Genomic DNA, 26,004 nt, shown 5'->3' on the forward strand with positions numbered 1-26,004 from the left:
GCTTTTGTCGCCAATCTGACGACTCCCAGAAACTGGACTACTTCCAGAATGAGATATCTCTCTGGTGGAGAGTCCAATTATTCAAATGAGCTTACTAAGAATCCTAACTGTGCACCTACCTTCCTAAAAATAGGAAATGGGACATTCCCATAAACTTCCTACCCTTTTTTATACAACCTTGCATCCTCCTTTCACTTGGCAAGAACAGTAAAAATTTCCATATCACCATCTGTTCACACCGGAACTCACTTCTGTAGATTACCTATTCATGACAAATGCTACGGCCGAGCCCTTGCTTCCCGCCTGCTTTTGATGTATTTACCTTAATTAGGTAATATTAGCTACATGTCTGCAGATCATAATTCAGAATCAAAGTCATGACGTGAAGTGTGGGATATTGACCAATACCTTAACTTTCTCACCTGACAAAAAAGCCACATCACAACGCTCTTCCGTGGGGTTATCTGTGTATCTACCACTTCATGCTCCGAAAGGGATCGAATAAGCAGGTAGGAAGGGGGTACGAAGTGGAGGGACTTGTCGATGACTTCGACTGAGGCAGGTCTCGGTGGCTTTGACGGACCTTAACTGGTTTGGCTTGATTAAACCCATCTCTGAAGCGATCATCACGGGAAGTAATCTGACTAATTACACCCGAGCTTTACGCACTGGTCAGGTCAACTCCTGCAGCCCTTGCGGTCGAAAAAGCCATGCGCTTCTAAATCCGTATCTCTCGAAATGCGGTCTTAACGGGTGGGATGAACCTAGTAATTATACCTTAATTAGTCCAGACCCGCTTCTCAACCTCCAACTCCTATAATTAGGTACCTACCTATCCATCAATCTGTGTCGGAAGCTGTAGAGCTTCCAAACGTATTAGCCACATATATGCCACAGCTATATAAGGCTGTTTAACGCATTAGCCAGTTCCTTTGTCTATAAATATCAGTCATTTTTGTCTCCTTTGTAGATAGTTCAACAAGGCACTCTTTCCTTCGTATAGCCACCTACTACAAACACTGCTTTTAACGCTCCTAGAAGCTTATTACTACGTTCGGCAGTTATAAGCCCGGCGCCTTAACTACTCCTCTGCCGATGTATCTTCAATATTAGTGGTAGCTTCTTCTATTATAAACTCTCTTACCCTGCTTTAATACGCTTTTGACAATACATCTATTATATCTAAGATCCTAGTCGAGACTTCTATACGCCTTATAGGGCCTAGTTCCTGGAACTCGTGGTATATTAAACTGTAGTCGTAGGCTAAATTTGCCAGTATATAGGGATTTGTCGACCCTGACGGCAACCGCGAGCTAGATCTGGAAGTTCTATAGCGCCTAACCTGTAAGCAAGCTAGAAACAACCTTATCCTGGCTTCCTAGGAGCAACTCCTAGAAGAATTATTGCCTTTGATGTCTAGAGATTTAATACCTTCTGATATAGCCGTCGTAGCCGAATTTACGTAACTATAAGACTCCTTTTATAAAGACATTATATATACTATAGACATTAGTAAGTATATAGGATAGCTATAATGCTAGCTAGTATATACTATAGATCCTAAACTTCATAAAGCTATAAAAGTATAAAGGAAGAAGGATATTAACCTTATTAAGGGGATTATCTAGGCGCTTTATACTATACTTATACTATCTATCGTAATATTCTATATAATAGTTACTATATAATATATAGCTAGTCTTGATATAGCTAAGCATTTCGGAGTTAACCTATAATGCTAGATTTGTAACTTTAATGTCGCCTTCTAGCAAGCCATCTAATACGACATCTTAGAAGTATAAGGTATATAAGGACTTTATACCTTTCTTAATGCTATTACTATATATATCCTACTAACCTAAATAGTGAATAAGAAGATAGAAATTAAGCTCGTTAATAGCATAGGATAGCCACTCCTAGAGCTTAGTACCCTCGTTACAATAGCTAAGATCCTAATTAATAATAACGTATAACCTAGAGTCTCTTAGAAGTATAGAATCTTCTCAATAACTTATATACTAATACTTCCTATAGCTTAGAAAAGCAGTAAGGAGGGAGGTAGAGACTCGTATAGAGACTCTTATAGCGGTTAGCGGCGTAATATAAGATATCCTTATAAGCGTCTAGGATATTTATAGGATCTAGTAGACTATTACACGCTTAAGTAAACCGTCTATAGTAACAAGTAACGCTTATACCTTTCCGATAAGGAGTATAAAAGGATTTGCTAGGAGCTTAATAAGCCAAAGTAGGCTAGACTGAAAAATCAACTTATTACTAAGTAAGGGGAGCTATCCTATTCTAGGTAGTCAGGGGTAGGATACCCTAGTTCCCTTATTATATTAATTATTAGCCCTTAACTACTTAGCAAGCTCTTGACTTACTATAGGGCATTTAGTATAGTCGCTCTATAATACTATCCTCTTTCGGAAAGCACTCTATTAGACTTATATAGTATAACCTATTTAGTTAACGACAAGAAGTTCCTTTTACCTAGGACGTTCGTTAAGGTAGAAGATCCTAAGTTTGTTAAAGCAGGTATAATAACCTTTCCTATTAGTAGGAAGGGCACTTAGGTAATCAAGAACGTTCTAGATAGACTATATAGACTATATACCAAGAACCTAACATTTAAGGATATCGCTATCGTCAAAGGATTCTATATTAATATTATCTTAGAAGCTCTATTACTTAAGGTAGGCGCTTAATACTATAGCTTAGACTACTTACTACGTTTTAGAATACTAGAAAACAACGTCATCCTTTATAAGTTAAAATGTAAGTATAATCTTACTTTCCTCGAATATAAGCTACTTTCCTACTACTCGAGCTTCCTAGACTACGTCTTAATTAGTAAAGCAGGTATTATAAACGTTCGTATATCCTTATAGAATGTGTTCGCTATATATAGTAGAAGGTCCTAGATGCGAGCGTTACCTACTATAAGAGAGAATACCGAGGATCTTTAGCACTTGAGAGCTAGCTACCTCGGACTAGAAGCATTAAAAGCACTTGTTAATAACGTTAGAAATGTCCGTATCAAGGGGACGGTATATATTAAGTACGAGAGCTACACTTGTACTTACGCTAGTAAGGTCATCTCTAGGAAAACACTACCTAAGTAGAAGTCTATATGCCCGTTCTAGCAAGTAGCCTAGGATCTATTTGACTATCCCAAAGCGATTAATAGATCGCGATAACTACTTATAATTATTAATAAGTATAGTAAGAAGCTCTTCCCTTTCCTCTTGACGACGAAGTTACTAGACTAGATTATAGAAGTCATCTAGAATTTCGAGAGCTAGGTAAGACGCTAATATAGGCTTACTATCTATAAGATTAAGCAGAATAATGATACTATAACAATTAGTTTAGTAAGGTATATACTAATACGTTACTAGACTTAGGCTATAGAAAGTAGTATTAATTTTAAACTCTTATCTTCGTATACCCATAAGCCTAATAGACTGGTAGAGCAAATAGGGTAAGAACTGATCTAATGCTCGATTAAGATGCTTAACGGCGCGAATCTCCCTATAAAGCTCTAGTTAGAAAGTGTACAAGTAGCAGCGTACCTATACGTAATAAGCCCGAGCTATACTTACTTGTTCCGAACTCCTAACAAAGTACTCTATAGCTAGTTTAAATAGTATTTTTGCTAGTACAAACCTAGCTTGATAATTACGTTAATTAGTAACTTATACCTAGACTAGAGTAGTATCTTTATATATAGATACTAGGTATATATCCTCTATAAGGATAGGGAAGCTAAGTAGCGTATAAAGGACTTTAAGGTACTACTATATAGGCTAATAGGGTATCTTATAGGATATCGCGTATCTAATATCTATTACATTTAGATACCTAAGCTCGATAGGGTCATTATAACTTGTAACGTTCGCTTCGATAAGAAGACTTTCTACTATCTAGGCAAAGAGCAGCCGATAGAGTCGTCGCTAGTAGTAGCAAGCTAGGAAGTTAATTAATTCGATCTTAGCAAAGATTCCTAGGATACCGACTTTCTCTAGGAAGCGTTACAATAGACCTAACAACTAGTAGAAGACTCTATTATAGTAGCTTAGCTACCTCTATTATAAGAGAATCCGGCGATAGACTAACCTCTCTAATAGGGTCAAGACTTAGGGGTAAGAGAGCTCTCCGATACGTAGCCTATAAGTAAGCAATCAGTTCTAGAGACTCCTATAGTAGAGATATAAGTAATAGACGAACTTACTAAATGGATAGAGAGCTTTAGAAGACTCTTAACCCCTAAATATACGCCTAAGCCCTTAGTAACTTACCTTATACTAGCTAATAAAGGGGATATCTACTAGGAAGTAGGAGGGTTTGAATTAGGGCCTTCCTAGTTACTAGCTGGCTAATCAGATGCTAGGGAGAGTAGGGGAGCCGTCGAATCTAACGGAGAAATGCCTTCTATAGAAGAGTTAAATATATATAGTATATCAATAGAAGAGCTAGGAGCTAGAGATAGTACTACCAATATATTATACCTAGCTAGGCTAGAGGAGTAGAGCATTAAGCAAAGTCTAGATTAGCTAACGTATCCTCTAAAAGGTAGAAGTAAAGGAGAAGCTATTTAGTAACCTCCTACGAGGAGAGGCAGAGGTAGGAGGAGGGCTTATATACCTAGGGACCCTGTCTAGTCAAGCGAACGGCTATAAAATAAAGAGAAGGTTAATTACTACTATTCCTTTATCTATATAACTAAGGAACTCTAGCGATAGTTCTATGAGACTTACTTACCTAATTAATAGGAAGCTTACCTAGAGGACTAGAGTATAAGAATGATATATATAGTGTTCGCTACCGCGATATAATAGAAGGATACTATACGCCTTAGAGCAGCCCCGAATAAGCCGTATTAGTATATCGACGATCTTGCTCGTGTTCCTAATAACTAGCGAGACCTATATAACCACCCGTTAGGATAATAGTTCAAAGATACGGCTTATGAGGAGATACGTAACTTGGAGAGCAGGGGAACGTGGAAGATCGTACCGTGTAAGTAGGCGAAAGCGCGACCTATCCCTTTAAAATGGGTCTTTACGTATAAGTTTGACAAGGACGGTTTCTTAGAGAAGTATAAGGCAAGGATCTACGTACGAGGAGATCTATAAGATATTGGCTTAGTAGAAAGTACATATATAGCTACTCTAATAGTATAGTCATTCTATATAATAATGGCAATCGCTATATACTTCGACTTAGAAGTTAAGTAGTTCAATGTAGTATAAGCGTTCCTTAACACCAAATGACCGGAAGATAATCTTATTATCTGCGAATTACTAGAAGGATTTAAGTAGCTAGGGCAATATATAGAGCTATAAAGAGCTCTATATAGCTTAAGAGACTCGCTACTCTTATAGTATAAGGAGTTCTATAAAACGTTATTAGATCTAGGTATAGAACCATTAGGCAAAGAAAAGTACCTCTTCCTAAGCTATAATAAACGTGTTATCCTAATCTTCTATATCGACGACTTCTTAGTCTTCTTCTATAAAAGTAACGCTATAGCGGCCGAGTAGGTAATAGAAGGAATTAAAGCTTGATACGATATCTACAAGCAGGGTAATATTAGTTAGTTCCTTGGCATTAGGGTGATTCGAGACCGACCTATATATAAGATATAGTTAGTCTATAACTAATATATTAGAAAGATAACGAGAAGATATAGACTAGACGTACCTAGCGTATACGAGCTAACTCCCTTAAGCTATAAAGAACTTAAGAAGTTCGAAGGGAGCATTACTAGTATATAAATCAAGGAGTATTAGGAGCTCGTTAGATTAATCCTATACTATATAGTTATACTATATCTAGACGTCGTATATACCTGTTTAGTACTCTCTTAATACCTAACCAACCTAGGACTAGACTACTTGTTAGAGGCGTGGCAAGTAGTAAGATATCTATTTAGGAGCTCTTGCCTATTAATCTAGTATAGAGGCGAGCAAGCGCTAGAAAGTCCGACGCTTATGATCACTAGGGACACTTCGTACGTAGATGATCTGGATATATAGTATTTGTCGTAAGGATATATCTTCTTCCTATTCGGAGGTCCTATTATATAGAAGGCGTCATGCCAGGATACTATTACAACATCGAGTACTAAAGCAGAACTTCTAATGCTCTCCCTTATAGTAAGAGAGGCTATAGCACTTAAAAGGCTATTTATAGACATCAATCTTAAGCTTAGGGAACCCTAGAACATCTACTACGATAATTAGCAAACGATCAGACTAGTGATAGCTAAGAACAAACGTATTAATACTTGCCTATAGTATATAGATATCTATAATATATAGTTATACTAGGAAATAGCGAAAGGAATGTTTAAAGCTATATATCTATTAACTAGTTAGATATTAGTAGATAGGCTTATTAAACAACTTAGTTAATAAGCCTTTAAGCGCTAGAGGGCTCTCCTTAATCTTTAAGATATTAGTTATAGGCTTATATAACTGGGGGGGTAGAAAATAAGTCAAATTCGCTAAATAAAATACTGCCTAATACTCCCTATCTACTACTATTAGCTATTACTAGGATTAACAGCCTTACCCTTGCCTTTATCCTAGCTAGGCGACGATATAACGCCTAATATATCATTAGACGCGCTAATACGAGCTTTACATTCTTCTTTGATCTTACCTAACTAATAGAAGATATTATATATAGAGTAGGCGATCTTTATAAAACACGTAAGTTTAGCCTTATCAAGCTTATACTCCTCTATATTATCTATACTAGCACGTTTAAGGTCATTCCGAAAAACTATACGTAACTTCTTAAAATCCTATATATAACTATTAGCGATTTGCCTATACGTTAGGGGTAGAGGTTTAGGATCTAGGGACTTATAGAAGCCTTAGCTCTATCTAGTAAAGCCTTTGTCAAATCCTTTGCCGACCTAACATAAGAAGCAAGACTACCATTATAGTTAGTATAAGCATCGTAAGAGCTATCAGACGTATAGGCGATTAACGTATATATCCCTATACTTATAGGAACTATAGGTATAATAGTAGTAGTAAGAGCTAGCGCTAGAATGATCACGACATTCGCTAAAAGAACGTCCTACTAGAGCTAACTATATATATATTCTATAGGGCACCTTACAAAGCTCGCCAGCTATAATGTCACTATATTTAGTCAGCTCGAACGATCTTGACGCGACTAGCAAAGCGCTAGAAAACTATAAGACTAGCAATAAAGTCAATCGAACAGAGATAATAGGAACACTTACGGTTTAGATGCTTTAGCACGCTTATACTTTCAAGGCATTACAGGAGTAGGAGTCGACCTACTTGCAGTTATAGTATTCGCGACAGGCATACCTAATAAGTCATCTATTGATTTAAGCATAAGAGGCGCTATCTTATTATTATAGCGATTAAAACTAGTAATACTATTACTACTACGGTTATAATGGCTATATTTGATCTATAGCTTTAAAGGAATCGCTCTACTATACTCGACTCTTTTAGGCTTCCGAATACGGAAGGCAGGCCCCCTAAAGGAGCTATCAAGGTAGGAGCGACAAAGGATATAACACCAAGAATAGTATTACTACAAAGCGTAGTTAAACGACTACCGCGTTTAACTAGGGGGTGTGTCGGAAGCTATAGAGCTTCTAAACGTATTAGCTATATATATGCCATAGCTGTATAAGGCTATTTAACGCATTGGCCAGTTCCTTTGTCTATAAATATTAGTCGTTTTTGTCTCCTTTGTAGATAGTTTAATAAGGCACTCTTTCCTTTGTATAGCTACCTACTATAGACACTGCTTTTAACGCTCCTAGAAGCTCATCACTGCGTTTGGTAATCTGGGACCCCTTAAGAAATTCTCTGACATTGTTACCGACCTGACAGAACACAAGCTAGAGCCAGTTTCAGCTGAGGAGCAAACTGCCACGCAGAGCGTAGGAACTGCGATGATGCCATTCAGAGTCGTTTCTATAGCGCTTGCCAACTGATTCAAACGTGGGCGCTGTTGTTGCTAAATGCTGATCTCTTTGACGAACGTCCACACCAAAGTAGAACTACCATAATGATAATCAAGGGCAATGTAGAGGCGTGGGGCTAATTAATAGCCGCTTTCGTCCTCAATAGTGATGGCTTCAAGCTTTTCGTGCATGTGCTGGGAGACGCCTATTTGGCCAGAGGCAGTACTATTCATTTCATAGTCAATGACCGATGGCTGTGATACGCACACATATAGTACAACTTTCCACAGCGGCATGGTCGCCTATTTACTGGACCTCCCGAGAAAAGGGTATATAGAATCAAACTCGTTCTACTCTTAAAACGCGTTGACCACACTTGTGTGGTCTAATGTAATCGGTAAGCGAGCCGCCTCGGCACCATCCTATATATACATGACCACCCAACCGCTCACTCACTAGCACCTTCGGTGTAAACCTGGCCCGCTAGCGCCGATGGAAAGCGAAAGCTGTGTAAATATATAATGCACAAGGCGAAAGTAAAAAGAAACGGAATCAAAAACATACATATAACACCGAGGACTCCCCAGTCGTCACCGACCTGAGTACTAGTTCGGCGGAGCGAAAAACGGGCGGAATAGGTTTCTCGCGTAACGACTGAACCAGCGGCGCGGCTAAGTTCGACTCGGCGTGGCGCAGTGGCAACGGACTTTGGACGATTCGATTCGGCGCGGCGCGGTCAACTGGACTCGGCGTAGCGCGGCTGACTTCAGAGCTTGACGGTCATATAATTAAATATAAAACATGAGAAGCTTTACACACATATACCACGAACATTTGCAGCCCAACCATCAAAATTCACCATCTACCGACCATCCATCCACCGAAACAACCGTCAAGATGTCCACGACTGCTCGCGTGCTCGAGGACTTCGTCAACGATTACATCGTGCCCACGCAGGGGTCACCGGACTTCAAGTCTCGGGAGTGGACGAGCTCTCTAGGCTACGCCTGGGCATGCACCTCGGCAGTGACCCGTGCTGGGCGACATGCCTGCGATGTACTGGAAAAGTTGGGCACTATTCTGGAATGACCATGACAAACTAGAAGGATATAGAGATACGACTGCTCTCGGCAGACAATGACGCGCTTCGGACACAAATTCATGACCTTCGCTGCTGCCTCGACCATGCCCTTGATTTCTGAACCGAGAACAACGAAGCGCTGCGACAGCAAGCTCGTGATCTCCATTGCTGTCTCGATCAATTCAGAAAGACCCTCGTCTCTAAGGACGAGCCCTGCCCCTAAGAGCACCGAGATGTGCCCGACTTCCGAGGACAAGGCGGCGTACCCGACGATGGTATGGCCATTGTACCAGTCCTGCGACGGGCCTTGCCTATCCGAATCCGATGTCTCCGCCGTGGACGCCCTGACCGATAACGAGGTTGTCTATACGGACGAGGTTGACAAATAGCCCCGAGAAGGGGCTTGAAGAAGCCTGGCTAGATAGTGAAGGGGGGAGGTGAAGAAGGGGGGTAGGGGAGGCGAGGGAGGACGGACTGATCCTAGCAGAACTGATATATAGCAATAGAGTAACACCTAGTGCTCGATCACGTCGTGTGTTTGCCTTGACCTGGTGCAACGCCCACACAAGGTGGGGTGTTTGGGGTGGATGCTGCAGCCAGCGAACAGGTGCCCCTTGACCCCTATGCTGGTGTTCATGTTGATACCCTGTCGAGCTGAAAAGGGGCTGAGGGCGTCGGGTGAGGAAGATCACGTCCCGCGGCCGCGCCGCGCATGCCATGCGGTTGGGCGGCATGCTGGGTGGCAAGCAGGCGGGGGCCTCTCGGCGGCGGTATAAAAGGACGACCTTTCTCCTTGCTAAGACTTCGTACTGCTTCCGATCCCACCAACGTCTTCTAATTCCTAATAATTATATCTCAATCACCAATCATTCCTCCTGGCTGGTCCCTAGATCATCCAATATTGTTGACTAGTGATAACGAATTCACTTGCGGTCCGCAACCTAGTAGACGCTAGAAGAGCCCTCGGAAGCGACGTGAGGAAAAACAGACGAAGAACACGATAAGAACGAAATCGGTTCTCCACCTCCAAATAACTAACTAGCTCCTATCCTCCAAGCAGTCGAACAAGAGGTTGTGATCTATATATTGTGTCATTGTGACTAGCGGTGTGCCTATATTTACTTCTTTGCTGGTTTGCGACCCAGCTTCTCCAAAGCTGCCTGTAGTTTCTTGCTCCTCTCAGCATGGGCCGGGTGGTTGAGGAAATAATCGGACAAGGGTGCATATTTGCCTGGCGTAGGGCTTCCCCATGTTTTCAGTAGCCACTCAGCGGCCAATTCTGGGTTCTCGAGCCAGCTCTGGGGGACCCAACTTGCCCACTGGTTCCCCGGATCTGCGAAGGTACCTGCGCCAGGGGCAAAGGGCCAGTAGCGCTTGATGGGTGAGGGGGGGAGTGGATGGGCGCCCTCGTCGTACTTTGGGTGCGGCCGATAGTAGAACGGGTAAACGCGGGCTTGGTTGAAATCGATTATAACTACGCTACCGTCAGGCTGAACCATAACGTTGCGCGGTGACAGGTCTCCGTGGAGTACCTCGGCGTTCCAAAAAATGGAGGTCTCGGCCTCGAAGGTATCTTTGAGGACTCGGAGACGAGTTTCCTGGTCGGGCAATAGGGGGTGCTGGACAGCGTCGTTCTTAGTAGCCTTACGGATTTTGTCTAGGACGGTTTCGCCGCGTACGAGCTGGAGAAGGAGCATGCGTACCCAGCGCCGGCGACCGGGTTGGTTGGTAGCAACAGCGAAAGTCCAAGTACCATAGTACTCGGGGACGAGCTTGGCGCCTACCCCTTCAGCGGGCTGCATAGTTTCATAAGCCCAAGCCTCGATGGCATAATCGGCGTCGGCCAGCGTCATACAGTCCCAGCCGCTGTCTTGGTTCTCCAACGGGTAGTATACGCCGTCGTAGATTTTGGCCAGACAGACGACGTCCTTGTCTCGGTCGAAATAGCCAGTGACAACGTGAGCACCACCGCCGTCGACGTGGAAGCGCCTCAGGGTCTTTGACCCCGTAATGGTGAAGGTGTGCTCCTCTCCGGCCGGGGGCTCCGTCTCCAAGGGCGGGTTGTCCAGGGCGAGGGCAACACGGTCGACGCTCGTAGCGTCTTGGTTAACCCCGACTTTGCGCCGAGGACATGGTCTATAGCCGCCGCCAAACGGCTCCGGCGGGACGTGCTTTCGAATTCGGAGCTCGACCCCTTCCCGGTATGGCGTCGAAGAGATGGATGTGCGGGTGGGAGTTGCCATGGCGAACACTTTCTGCCCGGGCTGTTGGTCAAAAGAGAACGAGAAAGATTCGGGAGCTGGGCAGCCGGGGAGTGCAGCTCGACAACAGTAGGGCGGATATGATTGGCTTTATCTCCGGCGGTCCGTAGCAAAATCAAACTAAAATTATGAGTTGGAATGAACCTTCACAACGGATGATTCGCAGCTGATGAAACAGAGGAAGGTGAGGTGAGGCTTAAGGGCTCTCCCTCCATTCACCTTGATTGAAAAAAGCGGGTCAAGGCGGCACGTGCGGGCCCCAGCCCCCACGCACCTCCTTGAGCTGACATCGTCAAACCATGTGCCGCAGACTTGGAACGCAAGTCTGCTGATATACCTCAAGATAATACCGGTTGGTTGGGCGGGTCCAAACCAAGCCCTCAACTCTTAGAGAGAGTTAGGGGCTGATTTCAGCACTGACCAACTCACTTATAAAAGCTAAACTAACAGTGTCTCTACGAAGGAATTCCAGTCACTACCTCTTATTTCTTTTCCTTAACTACTCGTTTAGCCTAGGTAGTATTCAAGACTAAACGCCCTGTTCGTCTCAGCCAGCGCATACCGCCAGGGTAGCGGACAAAACACATCATTACCGAGTTCGGGACTGATCCTCCTACTCATAGATGGGATTTCCCTTGGCATCGACAATGGGCTTCTTAGTCCTGGGGTCAATCTCCTGCTTCTTCGGCCGGGTCGGCAGCGTCGCCGAGCTACGACTCGGCTTGGAGGCCACCGCCGTGCCGGACTTGGGCGGAGCCGCAGCGCTCGAACCACCACGAGGCATCGTGGCGCTGGAGCCCTGGCCGGCCGAGGGGGGCTTCTGACCGCCGCCCGGGGCGGCCGGGGGCTGCTGGCCCGTCTTGGAGGCAGCGGCGCTGCTGCGCGTCTGGCGGTTGCCGCCCGAGTCGCCCGGGTGCGGCGGGGCCCGGCCGTTGGTCCCGGCCATCTCGGCCTCGTACGCGGCGATCAGCCAGCCCAGGAGGGCCTTGCGGGCGTTGTCTTGGCCGCAGGGCACCAGGGTCGCGTGCATGGCGCGCGGGTTGGCCCGGTTGAAGACGCAGAGGAAGAGATAGTCGGCGTCGAACAGGGCCACGTAGTTGGTGTTGAAGGTGGCGTTGCGGGAGTACTTGGCCGCCTGGCTCATGATCTTGAGCGACTTGCCCATGAAGTGGGTTTCCTTTTCGAGGTCGGCGGCGTCTCTGATTTTGACATTGGGGTCCTCTCCAGTTTTGAGCTTGGCCCGGTCGAGTTCGTCCAGCTTAATGGTGGCTTTGATCTTGGACTCGAAGACTGCGAAGGTCTTTTTGCTCCCGTTCGTGGGGGCGGCCAGTTTCCATGCCTTGTCCGGGCGGCAGCGGTCGAACTCATACTCGCCGTAGGATTCGATCTTGTTGCCGAAACAGGCATATAGGGCGTGGTTGACGTGGAAGACGAGCTGTTCGTCGCTGTAGCGCACGACATCGGCCTCGGATCTCATGCGTGCCAGGGGGTCAGGGCCCGGATCAGAGTGGCCATGCAGGTATTGCACGGCTGGCTTGCCCATGGTCTGGTCGGCCTTTTGCACGTAAGTGCTCATGGGCACCTCTTCCCAGAACGCTGGAGGGTGGGTGATTTCGGTTGCAGTGCTGGAATAGTGCGTGTCGGGCCGCTCCACCCAGCCCTGCACCGTTTTAAGTGCGGGCAAGGGGCGAGAGAGTGCTTGGTAGATGGACAAATGCCTGTCTGTCTGGGTTCCAGTGGATGGACGGCTGCTCGGGGTTCCGGGACGGGATGGATTGGAGGCCATGGCGGATGTATGCAAGGAAGGAAGTAGTTACTGGTGCTTGCGCTGCTGGAGCGAGATGCTGGCGAAGGCTTGATGGCTGCGAGGATGCTTGAGGAGGATCTGAAGAGCTTGGTTGTTCCCAGTGCCGAATTAGACGGGGAGCAGCCGCTTATATGCTCGCCGGAGCACCATCTCCCTCGCCCATCACCACTGCTGCTGGAGATGGTTTCTCACCAAGGCCTCTTTGCTGGCATGTGTCCACGAATAGATGCATGGCCGCGTGTGTTACCGTCCTGTTGGTCTCATGTCTGACGTGGACGCCGGCGTCCCGGTCTGAAACCACGGCGGCACGGTGTTAATAGGAGGTAAGCGACGGCACATTGGAGAGCACGGGCGGCGCAGGTTCGACAGACATGCCCGGTGGAGCTTACTGTGCCTCCGTCCAGCCCAGACAGAGGCCAGACTGACAAGCAATGCCAAGCTCTATATTCTATTCCATTTAACGTTAACGTACATTATAAGCAACTCATAGGTATAAGCAGGTCATAGCTTTCTTAATAAAATCCCTATTAGCTATAAGGACATATTCTATTGTACTCTTCTATACTATAAAGAGTTCCTTCTTACTATCGAAAGGTTATCTAGTTAGGAGGCCCTTTTATTATAGCTGCTAAGCTTTAAGGGGCACTGTAGCCGACTTAGGGGTTAGGATCAGTTAGGTTTAGAATACCTAAAGGGTGTCGATCGTGGTATTCTACTATATTATTACTACTTAGAGGGAGTAGACAAGCTCTTATAATTCTACTAAGCTTAAGGACCTATATACTTTTAAATCTACTATAACTATACTATTAATAACTCCTTTAGAGAGTTATTATTAGTAGGAAGGTAGTTAAAATGTAATATACTAGCCTTATAATATCTATAGATAAGTATATAATATTTTATTTAACTACCTTAGAGAGGGAAAAGGAGGAAGAATATAAGAGTTATATAGAAGGGTGCCTTTTACCTAGTATATATATATATATATAACCTAGGTATAGCCTAGTTAGGCCCTAGGTTAGGCCCTAACTAGGCCTTGGCTATATATCTACTAGATAAGTTTTAAATAAGTAATAAATACTCTATAGACCTATAGAGCATAGGTAAGTAAGGTAAGGTAGGTCTATTCTAGTACTAGGTAATGCCTAGGCATTATCTAGCTTAGGTATAGCCTAGGCCTATAATAAAGGCTCCTAGTTATAGCTTTAATATTACTCTCCTTATAAATTATTATTATTATTATTAATCCTATACTACTATACTAATAAGTATGCTAAAGCCTCTCTAATTATATATAAAGGAAACTATACCTAATAGGCTAGATAAAAACCTCTATCTTACCTTTAACGCCTAATCTGGAATATTAATACACTACAAAGAAAAGGAGAAGTGGCTAGAATGGCCCTTTAGAGGCCTTACCTCCCGGTCTAGCGTCCTTATAAAGTGGTATTCTAGGACCCTCCCTAGGTCTATTAGCTACTATAGAACCCTCCTTACTAAACGACAGTTATAGGCCCCTATACCCTATAAAACGAGGTCTAGGTCCCTTTATAATTGTATTTCCTAGGATTCCTAAGTTCGGCTTCTTAGTAGCTTTAGGTACTAAATAACTAGGTGCTCTATAGTTTCCCTCCCTTGGCTATAGGTATAGTAGGGGTGTCACGAATAAGCACATGGGCGGCCTGGCAGGCTGCAGCCAGGACGCGGGACATTCCGACAGCCAATCACTTGACGGACCAATCAGAAGATTATCACCGCCAAGACTAAGGTCTTCACTGGTGATAATAACATGTCACCGTCGACAACGCAGAATCACGAAGTGAAAGGAGGAGTGGTACTGGTGATAACTATTGAAGAAGGACAGACAATTGTGTATATATAGCTAGCTAGTCACTCGTTATGGTGGACTCTGGGAGTTCACCAGTGGTAACAATCACAATCACAGTACTCATACCAAGCATTGCTGATTACTGTGAGAGACAACTCTAAGTGTTGTTGTGAACCCTTTGGCTTCACCGAATCCCTCAGACGACCTGCCTGCTTGTCCTGCTTCACCCACCTCCGTCTGGACCCTTTCAGAAGAAGTCTGAGTTGGGTTCGTCACACGTTGTTACCACTCCCTTTGTTCTGTCATGGTTCAGAACGGAGGAGACCTCGACCTCGACACCGACATGGATACCAACGTCACGGCCGAACAACTGCTCGCCCAGCTTGGTCAACTCCAGCAGCGGATCCAGGAGTTGGACCAGAGAGACAAGGCTGCTCAAGCTCGAATCAAGGAACTCGAGAACCGCGAAAAGTACTCGCAGAAGTTGGTCAACGAGGCCTACGCCAAAATCGAGGCACTCGAGGGCGCCAAAGCGAAGCGCATCAAGATCGAACCACCTGGCAAATACGGAGGAACCAAGGAGGATCTCGCAGGATTCTTGACAAACCTCCGATCCTACTTCCGGCTCAATGACGACAAGTTTCCGGACGACAAAGCCAAAGTCCTCTACGCAGCCACGAGACTAGAGGGCAAGGCACTCAGATGGTTCGAGCCTACGTGGAACGACTATCTCACCGAGGAAGACGAAGACGACCGAGACGCGTTCACGCAGGCAGTCTTTCGATCCTACGACCGTTTCGAAGAAGAGCTTCGGAAGGTCTTTGGCGACAAAGACGAGAAAATCCATGCGCAAGAAAGACTCGCCAATCTCCGACAGACCAAGTCAGCAGCCTCCTACGCCGCACAGTTCAGACAGGACATGCTCAAGTCTCAGCTTAACGACGAGGCGTTGATGCAATTGTTCTATAACGGCTTGAAGGAAAAGGTCAAGGACGAGCTGTACAAGTACGATCGGCCTGAGACTCTGGACGAATACATCGCGCAGGCCATCAGGATCGATGATCGACTCTACGCACGAGAGCAGCAGAAACGAGGTCGAATGAACGGAACCACGGTTAAGGCCAACGACAAGAAAAAGCGAGCGTACGTCAGTACCTCGTACGGGACGCACCCCGGAGCCATGGATGTGGATGCAGCGCAGAAGCAGGACCAGAAGAAGACGGCCAAAGACAAGTCTAATGTTACCTGCTACAACTGCGGAAAGAAAGGGCACTACAAGCGAGAATGCCGAAGCCCGAAGAAAGAATGGAAACCAACCCCTGGAAAGGAAATTGCGGCCATCGACGAAACCACCAAGGACGTCATCGAAGTAGCGGCCACGAGCTACGAAGACAAGGGCAGTGACACGGACAGTCTCGGACACGACGGCAACGGTGAAGACGAACAAGCACCGTACTCCGAACTGGTCACTGTGGACCCAGAGACAGGTCTTGCCGAATGGGACATGGCAGGAGAATATGCACCGCCAGTTTCGATTCTCCCAGCCTTGAGGCAGTGGGGTTTCACAGTCACGCAGAGGCGGGATGGATCGTGGACAACCGACACCCAAGGAATCGAAAGACCCGGACCCAATGCTCTATTCCTCCAGGAACGAATCGAATGGTACCGCAACGAAGTTTTCCGACTCAACACGGAACTGCGCGAACGGGATGGGCGCTTGACTCGACTCGCCCAGCAGAGCGAAGAGATGAAGGACGAAATGAGGGAACTCCGACGTATCGTGGAAGCCATCAAAGGAGAACAGCCTGTGACATATGATGGGCCCGATAGCTACGCCGAGTACCTTGACGATCAGCAACTCAGCAACGACGTGCGGAACCCAGAATACCAGTTCATGCGCGCGAACCGCGGAAAAGACGAACGCACGTGGGAAAGCTACTGGAAGAAACACTCCTATGTCAGCACTGGAGTACCTACGGTCCACGTACAATGGGAAGGATTCGGGAAAGAATTCCAATACCTCCCAGGCGACGCCATGCGACTGCACCCTCGACACGAGGCACATGCGCAAGTGCCCTGGTTTCAGTGTGTGGCACACGAATGTCGATATCACTTCCGCGACAAATTCGAAAACAATCATTGGCCGACCCGACAGGAAAACGGGGACGGAGGCTTACGCCCTGTGGAATGGGTCTACGATGCAGGAAACAGAGCGGCCGAATTGCTCTGGAAGATCGAAGCCCGCAATTCAGAAAGCATCACGATAGTTCCAAGACGAGCCTGGCCTAGGCACTGCGGAACCGGACGAGACACATGGGACTCGTGCTGGAGCAACGATTGCCTCTATCACGCGGACGAAAAGAAATTGCGAATTCGGGAGCTTCAGACGAAGCTATGGCACGCACGACGGAAAGCAGAACGGACCCAATGGTGGGAAGCCGCAAGCACTCAATGGCTCACGGAAATGAGCACGATCGACGAAGCCGCTATCAGCCGAACAACCGAAGAGGTCAGCACTGACCTGGGAAACGGGTCAGGGCCCTTCGAGGGGCCCGGAAACCATTAACGCCCGTGCAGCGGCAAGTGGTAGCGCAGTACAGGAGGAACTGGCGCAAGGGACCACTATATCGAGACCTCCCGGCAGAAACATGGGAAATCGCTGCAATCTTTGGACGACGGCGGCAAGACAAGCGACTGTGGATAACAGCACAATGGAGACAGCACGAAATGCTCGCACTAGTGGACAGTGGAGCAGAGATGAATCTGATTTCGCCGACACTTGTGAATCAGCTACGGATACCCTGGAGAATGAAGCGGAAGCATGGCATAGTCAAAGGGCCATTTCCGACGCAATGGGTACGCAGAGAGACCGAACCGATCGACATCACTGTGGCAGGGAAGACCACAGCAGTCGTATTCAGCATCGTGGACATGGGCAACGACAAAGACATGATATTGGGGTTACCATGGCATGAAGATTACGACCCGGACATCAGCTGGAAGAATGGTGGCCACCTGCGACCCCGAACGGAGTCGTATTCGACCAGCAAGATGGGGAGCGCGCAAGGATCGCGAGCGGACGATGCTCAAGGAAAGGCATGTCCTACGGATCCACCGCAAGAGACGGACAGTGGCAGGCAGACCACTACGGACTCTGGAAGAGGCGGCACAACGACATCGATATTGCGACAGGAGGAACGAGCTGAATCGCCGATAGCTGTTCTCTCCGTTGACGAATGCGGAGCACTGCAATTGGAGCAGTGGGTTGAGACAGGAGAAATCGCCAGTATCGCCATGGACGGAACCAAGTTCGCATACTATCAGAAAACCGAGAGACGAGACAAGACTGGGGAAGTACCGAAGGAGTATGAGGGACACCCAGCATTCGAACCGAAACATCTGGAAGGATTACCAGAACACGGCCCATGGGATCACGAGATCAAGCTCAAGGAAGGAGCACGACTGAAGTTCTTCAAGATTTACCACACGAGCCAGACGCAGAACGAAGAACTTAAGCGATATTTGGAGGAGAACCTTCGAAGAGGACATATCCGCCCGTCGACATCGCCAGCAGGCTACCCAATCCTGTTTGTGCCAAAGAAAGACGGAAAGCTACGGTTATGTGTCGACTATCGGCAACTCAACGAACAGACCGTGAAAAACCGATACCCGTTACCGCTGATCTCACGGCTCCGAGATCAGTTGGCAGGAGCCCAATATTTCACGCGTCTTGACTTGCCATCGGCCTACAACCACATACGGATCAAAGAAGGCGACGAGTGGAAAACGGCCTTTAGGACACCCTATGGCCACTACGAGTACCTCGTCATGCCATTCGGACTTACGAACGCGCCGGCAACGTTCCAAGCCCTGATTGATCAAGCTATCCAACCCTTTCTCGACAAATTTGCGGTATGTTATCTCGACGACATACTCATCTTCTCCAAGACGATGGACGAACACCGGAGGCACGTGAAAGCAGTGCTGGACGCGCTGCACGCGTACAAGCTATCAGTCAACAAGGAAAAGAGCGAATTCCATGTCAGGAAGACAGTCTTTTTGGGATACGAAATATCCCCCGGACAAATCCGGATGGAACCTTCAAAGGTTGAAGCCATCAAGAATTGGCCACAACCAGCGTCAGCCACGGAAGTACGAAGTTTCATCGGATTTGCGAACTTCTACCGGATGTTCATCAGGAACTTTGGAGCGATCGCACGACCTTTGCACGAACTCACCAAGAAGAATGCTGAATTCCAATGGGAAGAGCAACACGAGCAAGCATTCACGCAAATCCGCGACGCCATTACCGAAGATCCAGTACTGGTACTGCCAGACCCCAAGAAGCCATTCGAGGTGGAAACGGACGCTTCAGACTACGCCATCGGAGGACAATTGGGACAACGAGACGAACAAGGGAAGCTACATCCTGTAGCCTTCTTTTCAAAGAAGCTCGACGGACCACGTCTCAATTATCCGATCCACGACAAGGAACTACTTGCGATTGTCGAAGCTTTCAAGGAATGGCGACCATACCTCAGCGGCACGATTGAACCGGTACAAGTGTATACGGATCACAAGAACTTGCGATACTTCACGACGACGAAGGAACTCAACGGACGACAAATACGATGGGCAGAATTCCTCGCGGAATTCAACTTCGAGATCCGCTACAAGAAGGGCAAAGAAAACGCACGAGCAGACATTTTAAGCCGACGAACGGATCACACGAAAGGACGAACGGGAACAACACCACCGTTGTTCAAGGAACGAACAGACGGGACGTTGCACCACGAAACGCAGACACCCGTGGAAGATGATCCACTTGACTCGTTCCTAGAATGCTGCGCAATCTTTCGAGAGGAAAGGATCAACGAGGCACAGTATCAAGCAGCACCCGGACCAGTGGTACCTGACGGAGTGGAAGAAAGAGATGGGAAACTCTGGTACCGAGACAAAGCGTACATCCACGACAAGGATCAACAGCTGCGAATGATTCGAGAACTCCACGAATCAAAACTCGGAGGACACAAAGGAGTCACGAAGACTGTCGCACAAGTCAAGAAGCACTACGACTTTCCACAGTTAACGGCACGAGTTAAGGAAGTCGTACGGAACTGCGACATCTGCAATCGGAGCAAAACGGCACGACACAAGCCGTACGGGCTACTTCAGCCACTACCAACAGCTGACAAACCATGGAGTTCAGTTGCGATGGACTTCATCACGAAGCTGCCAGAATCCAAGGACACAGCCACAGGAGTGACCTACGACAGTATTCTTACTGTAGTAGATCGCCTGACTAAGTGGGCATATTTCTTTCCCTACAAGGAGTCCTGGACAGCGGAACAGTTGGCAGACGTGATCTATCGGCAAGTTGCATCAGTGCATGCTTGGCCGCAAGAATGGATCACCGACAGAGACACCAAGTTCGCATCGAAGTTCTGGCAAGCGTTAATGCAACGATTAGGCGTCAACAGCAAGCTGTCAACGGCATATCACCCGCAGACCGACGGACAAACGGAGCGACTAAACCAAGTTGTTGAGCAATACCTCCGCTCTTACGTCAATTACCAACAAGACGACTGGGTCATGCTGTTACCAACAGCACAACTCGCCTACAACACGACGCCGACAGAAACGACCAAAGTCACACCGTTCTTCGCGAACTACGGATATGAAGCAGACCTTAGGCAAGGACCAGAGGTCACAGTGCCGAGAGCAGCAGTCAAAGCAGAACAGATGCACGCACTGCATGAAAAGCTCAAAAAGGAACTCGAGTTTGTCAAGACCAGAATGAAGAACTACTACGACAAACACAGGCTCGAGGGACCTCGCCTAGAGAGGGGAGACAAAGTCTACCTGATCGCACGAAACTTGCGAACCAAACGACCAAGCACGAAGCTGGACTTCAAGAAGGTCGGACCCTTCGTTATCAAAGAACGAATCTCGACATCCAACTACCGACTATCGTTACCGTCATCTATGCGACTACGGACGGATGTTTTTCATATTTCACTTCTCGAACCAGCACCAAAGAACGCCAAGGTTGCCACGCACATCGAAGCAGAGGACGAAGAGGAAGAATGGGACGTCGAAGAAATTCTGGATTCACGCATCATCAACGGGGAACTGCAGTACCTGGTCAAATGGCTTGATTTTGGACCAGAGGACAACTCATGGGAACCAGTCAAGAATTTGAACTGCCCTGAGAAACTGGAACAGTTCCACCGGCAGAATCCGGATCGACCAAAGGAAAACCCGGGACAGAACCAAAGACGGCGCCCCAGTCGACAGCATCGACGGCATCATTAATCTGTGACGAGGGCATAGCAGGCGTCTCTTGCCGCTCAACCTCCTCCAACTCGTCCAAGGTCGACAGACCACGCGCCACCATGTCGGCACCTTTCTCCACCAAAAACTCCTTCTGCTGACGAAGACGCCGGAGCCGCGCAAGCTTTTCGGACAACTCGCGCTGGGCTTCTTCCAGACGGCGTTGAGATTCATCCAGCTCAAGTTCGGCACGACGTTCAGCATCCTTGATACGACGCTGCTCCTGGAGAATGCGATCCACTAGAACGAACATCAGGAATCACATTCAAAAAAAAAAAAAAAAAAAGAAGAAGAAAACGTGCTTACAGGAAGAAAGCGGTATGCCAGAGCCATCGCAAGAACGACCTCGACGAACGCAGGCTTCGCAACGCTTCGTACGCGCGATCATTTTGCAAACGAGGCCTTGCGACGCGCACCAAGAGCAAGGCATAACGACAAAACCGTTCTCAGCGATGTTCTGAGCAAGGGAAGCACGGTAACGTGCAGAATGCGACTTCCGTTTCTCTATCGGCATTTTGTCAACATGGCGACCACGACGCAGAAACAGGGAGAATGCAGTACTCACAAGCGAAGGGTTGTTGGCGCTATTTGAAACGGCCTAAGAGGGCTTTCGGGTCGAAAGCCTTGAAGGAGGGGCATCGTGTCACGAATAAGCACATGGGCGGCCTGGCAGGCTGCAGCCAGGACGCGGGACATTCCGACAGCCAATCACTTGACGGACCAATCAGAAGATTATCACCGCCAAGACTAAGGTCTTCACTGGTGATAATAACATGTCACCGTCGACAACGCAGAATCACGAAGTGAAAGGAGGAGTGGTACTGGTGATAACTATTGAAGAAGGACAGACAATTGTGTATATATAGCTAGCTAGTCACTCGTTATGGTGGACTCTGGGAGTTCACCAGTGGTAACAATCACAATCACAGTACTCATACCAAGCATTGCTGATTACTGTGAGAGACAACTCTAAGTGTTGTTGTGAACCCTTTGGCTTCACCGAATCCCTCAGACGACCTGCCTGCTTGTCCTGCTTCACCCACCTCCGTCTGGACCCTTTCAGAAGAAGTCTGAGTTGGGTTCGTCACAAGGGGGTGCTAACCCCTAGGACTTAAACCTTAAAAAGGAAATTATAGAGACTAATAGCCCCTATATAGGCCTATACTAATAGGGAGCTCTAGGCCTTTGTTAGGCCCTAGTACCTTTATACGCCTTCCCCTATAAAAACTAAACGTAAGGGGTCCTTATCTAATATACGCTATATCCCTTTACTAGCTTAGTTAACCCTTTAATAGTTACTCTAACTAGCTACTATAGCTAGTTCTATAGCCTATAGCCTCCCTTATAGGACCTATAGGGGGGTAGATCCCCTTTATAGCCCTCTTAAACTTATTACTAGACTATTAACCTTACTACCTCTAAGGCTATAGGCTTTAGTTCCTAGCCCTTTGCCCTAGCCCTTCTTTTCTAGAACCTCTAGCTTAACCTATTATAGGCTTATTAGATAAGTGCCCTTATAGGGACCTAGGCAGCCCCTAGGCCGGTCTCTAGCTATAGAAACGGCTAGTCAAGTTTAGCTTCGAAGTCGGCTAGCCTCTTATTAAAATAGAGGTTAAAGAGCAGTACCTAGGCTTTTATTTCAAGGTACTAGATAGGGGTAGCCTTATAAGCCTTAGTAACTACTTAAAGGGCACTATATTAGGCCTTCGATAGCTCTCTAGTAGGGCCTTCTAGCTTACCCCTAGGCTTAGTAAGCTTATAGAAGTTTAAGGTCCTATAGGCTAAGGCATTATAGATATACTTAATATAAACCTTATAGGCCTATAGGAGGCTAGGGCCCCAGGTCTTTATAGTAAGCCTAGTCAGGGCAAACTCTTAGGTTTCTAGCTTCTTAGCTACCTTTATATAATAGGAGCCCTACTATAGCCTCTAGTCTAGCTAGACCTTAAAGAATCTAGCTAACTTTAAAGGGGCTATAATAGTAGTACCCCTTCCGGGCTATAGGAGTTCTAACGGTTATAACTACTATTTCTAGCCCTTATTAAAGTAGATAAGCTTATACCTTTCTAAAGTAAAAGCTATACCCTAGGTCCTTATTTACTATAAGTAGGCCTTCTAGGCCCTCTATGGCTAACTATTATAGGCCTCCTTGGCCTTCTTAAAGGCTAGAAGGTTAGTATTATTAGCGAAGCCTATTAAACTAACCGTAAGGCAGGCCTAGTAAATGGCCTAATAGAGAGAGGCTATATAGAGGATAAATAATATAAGGGAGAGGGGTGACCCTTATAAGACCCTAGCCCTTACTATTATTTCGTCTATTTCCTAGCTATTGAAGTAAAGGATAGCTACTATATTCTATAACTACTCCTTAACCTAGACTACTACCTACTTTAGGAAGCCCTAGATCTATAAAGTGGCTAATAGCTAGGTAACGTTAATAGTATTAAAAGCCCCTAAGATGTCGAGCTATAGGAGGGAGGTAGCTGCTTTATACCTCTAAGCCTCCTAGACCTATGCTATAATAAGCTAAATAGCTAGCTCTATAGACCTATATTCACGATTACCTATTTATTCGGCTAGGAGAAGCCTATAGGCTTTTATAATAGCCATTACCTTCTAGGTAACTATAGCTTCTAATACTTTGCCTATTATTAGTAAAAGTACTATAGGCCTATAGCTATTAGGAGTAAAGTAGGCCTATAGGGGTTTACTAGGCTTATAGAAAACTATTACCTTAGCCCTTTAAAAGTAGCCTATAGAGTAGCTAAGCTATAGGCTTTCTAAGGCTAATATAGTGTGACGAACCCAACTCAGACTTCTTCTAAAAGGGTCCAGACGGAGGTAGATTGAGCAGGACAAGCAGGCGGGTCGTCTGAGGGATTCGGTGAAGCCAAAGGGTTCACAACAACACTTAGAGTTGTCTCTCACAGTAATCAGCAATGCTTGGTATGAGTACTATGATTGTGATTGTTACCACTAGTAAACTCCCAGAGTCCACCATAACGAGTGACTAGCTAGCTATATATACACAATTGTCTGTCCTTCTTCAATAGTTATCACCAGTACCACTTCTCCTTTCACTTCGTGATTCTGCGTTGTCGACGGTGACATGTTATTATCACTAGTGAAGACCTTAGTCTTGGCGGTGATAATCTTCTGATTGGTCCGTCAAGTGATTGGCTGTCGGAATGTCCCGCGTCCTGGCTGCAGCCTGCCAGGCCGCCTATATACTTATTTGTGACACGATGCCCCTCCTTTAAGGCTTTCGACCCGAAAGCCCTCTTAGGCCGTTTCAAATAGCGCTAATAACCCTTCGCTTGTGAGTACTGCATTCTCCCTGTTTCTACGTCGTGGTCGCCATGTTGACAAAATGCCGATAGAGAAACGGAAGTCGCATTCTGCACGTTACCGTGCTTCCCTTGCTCAGAACATCGCTAAGAACGGTTTTGTCGTTATGCCTTGCTCTTGGTGCGCGTCACAAGGCCTCGTTTGCAAAATGATCGCGCGTACGAAGCGTTACGAAGCCTGCGTTCGTCGAGGTCGTTCTTACAATAGCTCTAGTATACCGCTTTCTTCCTATAAGCACGTCTCCTTTTCTTTTTTTTTTTTTTTTCCTTTGAATGTGATTCCTGATGTTCGTTCTAGTGGATCGCATTCTCCAGGAGCAGCGTCGTATCAAGGATGCTGAACGTCGTGCCGAACTTGAGCTAGATAAATCTCAACGCCGTCTAGAAGAAGCCCAGCGCGAGTTGTCCGAAAAGCTTACGCGGCTCTAGCGTCTTCGTCAGCAGAAGGAGTTTTTGGTAGAGAAAGGTGCCGACATGGTGGCGCGTGGTCTATCGACCTTGGACGAGTTGGAGGAGGTTGAGCGGCAAGAGACGCCTGCTATGCCCTCGTCACAGATTAATGATACTGTCGATGCTGTCGACTAGGGCGCCGTCTTTGGTTCTGTCCCGGGTTTTCCTTTGGTCGATCCGGATTCTGCCGGTAGAACTGTTCCAGTTTCTTAGGGCAGTTCAAATTCTTGACTAGTTCCTATGAGTTGTCCTCTAGTCCAAAATCAAGCCATTTGACCAGGTACTGCAGTTCCCCGTTGATGATGCGTAAATCTAGAATTTCTTCGACGTCCCATTCTTCCTCTTCGTCCTTTGCTTCGATGTACGTAGCAACCTTGGCGTTTTTTGGTGCTAGTTCGAGAAGTGAAATATGAAAAACATCCGTCCGTAGTCGTATAGATGACGGTAACGATAGTCGGTAGTTAGATGTCGAAATTCGTTCTTTGATAACGAAGGGTCCGACCTTCTTGAAGTCCAGCTTCGTGCTTGGTCGTTTGGTTCGCAAGTTTCGTACGATCAGGTAGACTTTGTCTCCCCTCTCTAGGCGAGGTCCCTCGAGCCTGTATTTGTCGTAGTAGTTCTTCATTCTGGTTTTGACAAACTCGAGTTCCTTCTTGAGCTTCTCGTACAGTGCGTACATCTGTTCTGCTTTGACTACTGCTCTTGGCACTGTGACCTCTGGTCCTTGCCTAAGGTCTGCTTCGTATCCGTAGTTCGCAAAGAACGGTGTGACTTTGGTCGTTTCTATTGGCGTCGTGTTGTAGGCAAGTTATGCTGTTGGCAACAGCATGACCTAGTCGTTTTGCTGGTAGTTGACGTAAGAACGGAGATACTGTTCGACGATTTGGTTTAGTCGCTCCATTTGTCCGTCGGTCTGTAGGTGATATGC

At 46.6% G+C, this 26,004-nt stretch overlaps 5 protein-coding genes across 5 annotated transcripts; 2 read left to right on the top strand and 3 right to left on the bottom strand.

Moving 5' to 3' along the window:
• Positions 1-8,863: 8,863 nt before the first annotated feature.
• MYCTH_94567 (uncharacterized protein) lies at positions 8,864-9,436 on the top strand (the record flags this gene model as incomplete). The annotated part of the gene is made up of 2 exons (XM_003664622.1): positions 8,864-9,022; positions 9,080-9,436. The coding sequence occupies 2 exons, from the start codon at positions 8,864-8,866 to the stop codon at positions 9,434-9,436; spliced, it is 516 nt and encodes a 171-aa protein (XP_003664670.1).
• Positions 9,437-9,843: 407 nt separating this feature from the next.
• MYCTH_2307713 (uncharacterized protein) lies at positions 9,844-11,484 on the bottom strand. The gene has a single exon (XM_003664623.1). It carries the CDS (start codon positions 11,288-11,290, stop codon positions 10,166-10,168), a length of 1,125 nt encoding a protein of 374 aa, XP_003664671.1. The 5' UTR covers positions 11,291-11,484; the 3' UTR covers positions 9,844-10,165.
• Positions 11,485-11,650: 166 nt separating this feature from the next.
• On the bottom strand, positions 11,651-12,103 carry MYCTH_2307714 (uncharacterized protein; the record flags this gene model as incomplete). Its single annotated transcript, XM_003664624.1, has 1 exon — positions 11,651-12,103. A coding segment is annotated over exon 1 (167 nt), but the record flags the coding sequence as incomplete, so codon positions are not given.
• An 8,858-nt stretch (positions 12,104-20,961) lies between these two features.
• MYCTH_2063083 (uncharacterized protein) lies at positions 20,962-21,793 on the bottom strand (the record flags this gene model as incomplete). The annotated part of the gene is made up of 3 exons (XM_003664625.1): positions 20,962-21,051; positions 21,164-21,519; positions 21,586-21,793. 3 exons carry the CDS (start codon positions 21,791-21,793, stop codon positions 20,962-20,964), a joined length of 654 nt encoding a protein of 217 aa, XP_003664673.1.
• A 2,758-nt stretch (positions 21,794-24,551) lies between these two features.
• MYCTH_68654 (uncharacterized protein) lies at positions 24,552-25,410 on the top strand. Its single transcript, XM_003664626.1, has 2 exons — positions 24,552-24,857; positions 24,925-25,410. The coding sequence occupies exons 1-2, from the start codon at positions 24,650-24,652 to the stop codon at positions 25,053-25,055; spliced, it is 339 nt and encodes a 112-aa protein (XP_003664674.1). The 5' UTR covers positions 24,552-24,649; the 3' UTR covers positions 25,056-25,410.
• The last annotated feature ends 594 nt before the right edge of the window (positions 25,411-26,004 follow it).

The sequence above is a fragment of the Thermothelomyces thermophilus genome, chromosome 4 (genome assembly GCF_000226095.1).
Source record: "Thermothelomyces thermophilus ATCC 42464 chromosome 4, complete sequence".
NCBI lineage: Eukaryota > Fungi > Ascomycota > Sordariomycetes > Sordariales > Chaetomiaceae > Thermothelomyces > Thermothelomyces thermophilus.